The 4947-nt window shown below is 44.0% G+C and overlaps 1 protein-coding gene across 1 annotated transcript; it reads left to right on the top strand.

Moving 5' to 3' along the window:
* Window positions 1-913: 913 nt before the first annotated feature.
* LOC131306877 (uncharacterized) lies at window positions 914-3146 on the top strand. Its single transcript, XM_058333307.1, has 6 exons — window positions 914-1409; window positions 1563-1684; window positions 1787-1909; window positions 2042-2455; window positions 2709-2767; window positions 3065-3146. The coding sequence occupies exons 1-6, from the start codon at window positions 914-916 to the stop codon at window positions 3144-3146; spliced, it is 1296 nt and encodes a 431-aa protein (XP_058189290.1).
* The last annotated feature ends 1801 nt before the right edge of the window (window positions 3147-4947 follow it).

Genomic DNA, 4947 nt, shown 5'->3' with positions numbered 1-4947 from the left:
ACTAACGCAGTAAATCAGATTAATCCTTTGAAAAAATTGTCTTTTAATATTTTCTTAACGTTTCCGAAATTCGGGGCGTTACAACTCCTATGGTTGGATTCAGTGCAGGAGCAATTTGGCCACTGGGCAAAGTAACACTGGCTGTTCGGGCAGGAACGGTGATGCTACGAACCGACGTCTTGGTGGTAGATGTGTCGTCTTCTTATAACTCGATTATAGGAAGCATGTGGTTGCACAAGATGAGGGCAGTTTCCTCCACTTACCATCAGATGGTAAAGTTTCCTGGATCTAATGGTATTGAAAGAATTGAAGGGAACCAGAAGGTTGCACAGCAGTGTTTGGTTTCTATAATCAAGAAGGCACCCAAAGCAAAATTGGTCCAAGCCATCAAGGTTCCAAACCAGCCGACCATCGAGGATGTCGGGGGGAACCCCGCAAAGAAAGTGGTGGAAGGCTTGAAAAAGATTCAGATCAATGAGACTGATCCAAAAAGGTATTTCCTGATTGGGGAAAACCTGAACAAGGAAGAAGAGAAAGAGTTGGTCGGGTTCTTCAAAGAGCATGTTGATGTGTTTGCTTGGATACCCGAAGAGATGCCTGGGGTGGATGTAAACGTGATTTGCCACCACTTGAATGTGGATCCACAACATAAGCCCGTGATGCAGAAAAAGAGAAGATCAGCTATATGACGCGCAGACACTGTAATCAAGGAGGTTGACCATTTGCTAGAAGCAAAGGCCATACGAGAGGTCTACTACCTTAAGTGGTTGTCTAACATTGTGGTAGTAAAAAAGAAGAATAGGAAGTGGCGTGTCTGTGTCGACTTCACTGACTTGAACAAGGCGTATCCAAAGGACAGTTTCCCTCTCCCAATGATAGACCAATTGGTGGATTCAAAGTAGGGTATGGGAGGATGAGTTTCCTCGTTGCATATCGAGGATATCATCAGATTGCTATATACGGGCCCGATCAAGAGAAGACTTCCTTTATCACACCAAAAGGGCTGTACTATTACAGTGTCATGCCTTTTGGTTTGAGGAATGCTGGTGCAACATACCAAAGGTTGGCAACGATTATGCTAAAGAAGTTGCTCGGCAAAACTATGGAGGTGTACATAGATGATATGGTGGTCAAGAGCAAAGAGAGGCAGGACCACATAGCAGACTTAAAAGAAGCCTTTGAGATTCTGAGAGAGTACAAGCTGAAGCTCAATGCCTCGAAGTTTGCGGTTGGAATAAGCTCAGGGAAGTTCCTGGGTCACCTTGTGACCATAAGAGGGATAGAGGCAAATCCTGACCAAATAATAGCTTTGCAGAGGCTCCAAAGTCCAAGGACCACGAAGGAGGTCCAAAGACTGACTGGAATGGCAACAACCCTTAACAGATTCATCAGCTGGTCTAGCAATAAGTGTAGGCCCTTCTTTCAGTTGTTGAAAAAGAGATAAGTATATGAATGGGGAGCAGAATGCAAAAAAGTGTTCCAAGACCTGAAGAAGTACTTGGCAGCAGCCCCACTCTTGTCTACTCCTGAACCGGGTGAGTCCTTAATTTTGTACTTAGCAGTCTCTGAACATGTTGTTAGTGTAGTATTACTGAGGGATAAGGGATCCAAGCAAATCCCTGTCCACTACGTGAGCAAGACGTTGTTGGATGCAGAAACGAGATATCTGCCTTTAGAAAAATTGGTCCTAGTATTGAGGACAGCAACAAAGAAGTTGCCCCATTATTTCTAGAGTCACAGAATTGTGGTTTACACTGAGTTTCTGTTGAAATCTTTGCTACGAAAGGCAGATTTCTCGGGACGTATATCAACCTGGTCAGTAGAATTGAGTCAGTACGATATTGACTATCAGTCGCGCATTGCAATAAAGGGACAAGTATTGGCAGACTTTGTAGCAGAGTTTTCTCCTGTAGTGGCTCCACAGCCTCCTACAAAGAAAGGAGCAGCCAGTTGAGCCATCAACCAGGAAGGGTAAGGCACCTGCCGAATAGGATCCCTTATAATGGAAACTATTCGTTGATGGTTCCGCATACAATACCAGATCAGGGATTGGGATTGCGCTTTTCCCACCCAAAGGAGTAAAGATGGAATTATCCCTTCGACGGGCTTTAGTGCTTCAAACAATGTGGCAGAGTACGAGGCACTCTTGGTAGGGCTGCAAAGTGCGAAAACCCTGAAGGTAAAAAGAATACGAGTGTACTATGATTCACAACTCGTGGTGAACCAATTGTTCGGTGAATACAAAACCCGAAATGAAAAGATGGCAGCCTGCGTGGAGGCCGCCAAGGATCTGCTCGACACTTTTGAGAAGGTGTACATTGAGCAAATAAGTTCTGGGCAGAATGGCCATGCGGATTCACTTGCTTGGTTGGCCGCAACCATGCCAACTGAATTCAAGAGAAGGGTGGCAATAGATTATCTTTCTAAGCTGAGCATTGGAAGGAGCGTGGAATTGGTCTTGGATGTGAACGAAGGACCAAGTTGGATGGATCCAATAGTGGAGTTCTTACGAGATGGGACACTCCCCACGGATAAAAAAGAGGCTCACAAGATAAAGACAAAATATGCATGATTTTGGCTATCACCCGAAGGAAAGCTGTATAGGAAGTCCTTTATTGGACCGTACTTACTCTGTGTGCACCCCGAGATGGTGCAGAAATTCCTCCACGAGATTCATGAGGGAACATGTGCAAGCCATGCTGGGGCAGGTCCACAGGGCAATGACCCAAGGTTACTGGTGGCCGCACATGCAGGAGGATGCAAAGGTGTATGTGAAGATTTGTGAGAAGTGTCAGAAATTCTCACCAATGATTCGAACACCAGCAGAGGATCTGGTGCCGTTGACAAGTCCTTGGCCATTCGCACAATGGGGAATGGACATCGTGGGTCCACTCCATAAGGCAACTGGGAATTGGAAATTTCTGTTGGTAGCAATGGATTATTTCACTAAGTGGATTGAAGCAGAACCATTGGCTAAGATCACTGAACCTATGATAGAAAGGCTCGTGTGGAAAAGCATCATTACTCAATTTGGGGTCCCTTATTCGTTGATTACGGATAATAGGTCCCAATTTCAGAAGAAGTTCAAAGGATTATGTGCCCAATACGGAATAAGGAACTACTACTCAACTCCAGCCTACCCTTAGAGTAATGGGCAGGCGGAAGCATCCAACAAAACCATACTTGATGGGATCAAGAAGAGGTTGGACAAAACAAAGGGGAAGTGGCCCGACGAATTGCCACTGGTCTTGTGGGCGCATCGAACAACTCCTAGGAGGTCTATGGGAGAGACCCCCTATTCATTAGCATATGGAACAGAGGCTGTTATTCCATTGGAGGTGGGTTTGCCGACCAACAGGACCACTTTGGTTGAAAGTGGAGGCAATCATAGAGCCCTGGAAATCGAGTTGGATCTAGCCGAGGAACGGAGAGAAAGGGTTCTGGTGCATTTGGCCTCATATTAAGAGCAGCTGATGAAAAGCTACAACAAAAATGTCCGCCCACGAGAGTTTGGTGTTGGAGATCTAGTGCTTCGTAAGGTGTTCAGCAATACCAAGGTAGCCAATGAGGGCAAGTTGGGGGCCAATTGGGAAGGCCCATATTGAGTTACTGAAATTGTGGGCATACGGGCTTATAGATTGGCAGACTTGGATGGGAACCCGGTGACAAGGCCCTGGAATGTTCATAATCTGAGGAAGTTCTTTGTTTAAAAGACTTCAGTTTGATTTTTCATTCTATTTTAGGATGCACATCGTGATTGTGTGGGAATTACGAATAGAATTCCTTTGTTTTTTTAGCTTTTGTTAGTTGCAAGGGGTACGCATAATGCCCCCTTAAGTTTTGAATTATGAATAAAATTCTATTTTGGTAAAAATACGAAGCTAGTCACTCAATTCTTTGTCCTCCCTTCGTATTGAGGAGCAAAGAGTTGGTCCATACATACAATACAAATTTACGAGTTATGAAATTTTGAGTTGCATATGAAGACATGCAACATTAATTGAATACGAGCAAACGTAGAAACTTTACTTGGAATGAGCAATCTTGGGTTGCATATGAAGAAATGCAAGGAATATTTTCAAGTACGTGAGACCTTGGAATGCATACGAGAATGTGCACAATTCTGCCAAAGTACATGAAAACATGGGGAGCATACGAGAATATGCAGATTTAACTAAGTACGAATACACTTAGAAATTTTTTTGAGTACGAAATACTTGGGTTGCATATGTGAACATGCAACATTATCTAAGTACGCATATACTTAGAAGTTGATCCAAGAACGTGACCACGTGGGATGCATACAACAAATAGCTAAGTACGAGCAATACTTAGATGGTTATCCAAGTACGAACACACTTGAAGAGCAATTGAACAAGTTAAGTACGAAATACTTAACTGTGTACGAAAAAACACACTGTCTGCTGAGCATGGTTGAGTTTGGGAAATACCAAGCCCAAAAACTTGGGTGACTACGAGCTGAATTGAAAATAGGTACGAATAAAACTGAACTATGACAACGAAGAATGTCAAAAGTAGACCCCAGTACGGAAAGGTTTGAGGCCTGAGCAGCGAACATTGCTTGAATCATGACAAGCGAAGATTGTCAGACAAAGGCCCAAGCATGAAGAAGTTTGGGGCCCGAGCAACGAATATTGCTCTGATGCGAGTTAAGGCCGAGATAGGCTAGGTGTGGAGGAAACCTAGGCCTTGGCAATGGATGAGATCTAAATCAAATCCTGATGCACTTAGGACTTGGCTTTGAGTAATACCCAAAACGGCCATGGTTGGCCGAGAATTGGGGATGAGTACGAATATTCCTAGGGTAGTGAACATTGTTGGGAATTTGCTAAGTACGAGAAAACTTTGGGCCAAAGCAATGATTAAATACTGAGAAAATTTCGAAAGTGCGGAATGACCTAGGGTCATTGCTAAGTACGAACAAAC

Source organism: Rhododendron vialii, chromosome 11a (genome assembly GCF_030253575.1).
Source record: "Rhododendron vialii isolate Sample 1 chromosome 11a, ASM3025357v1".
In the NCBI taxonomy this organism is placed as follows: domain Eukaryota; kingdom Viridiplantae; phylum Streptophyta; class Magnoliopsida; order Ericales; family Ericaceae; genus Rhododendron; species Rhododendron vialii.
This window is presented reverse-complemented; position numbering and strand designations above follow the sequence as displayed.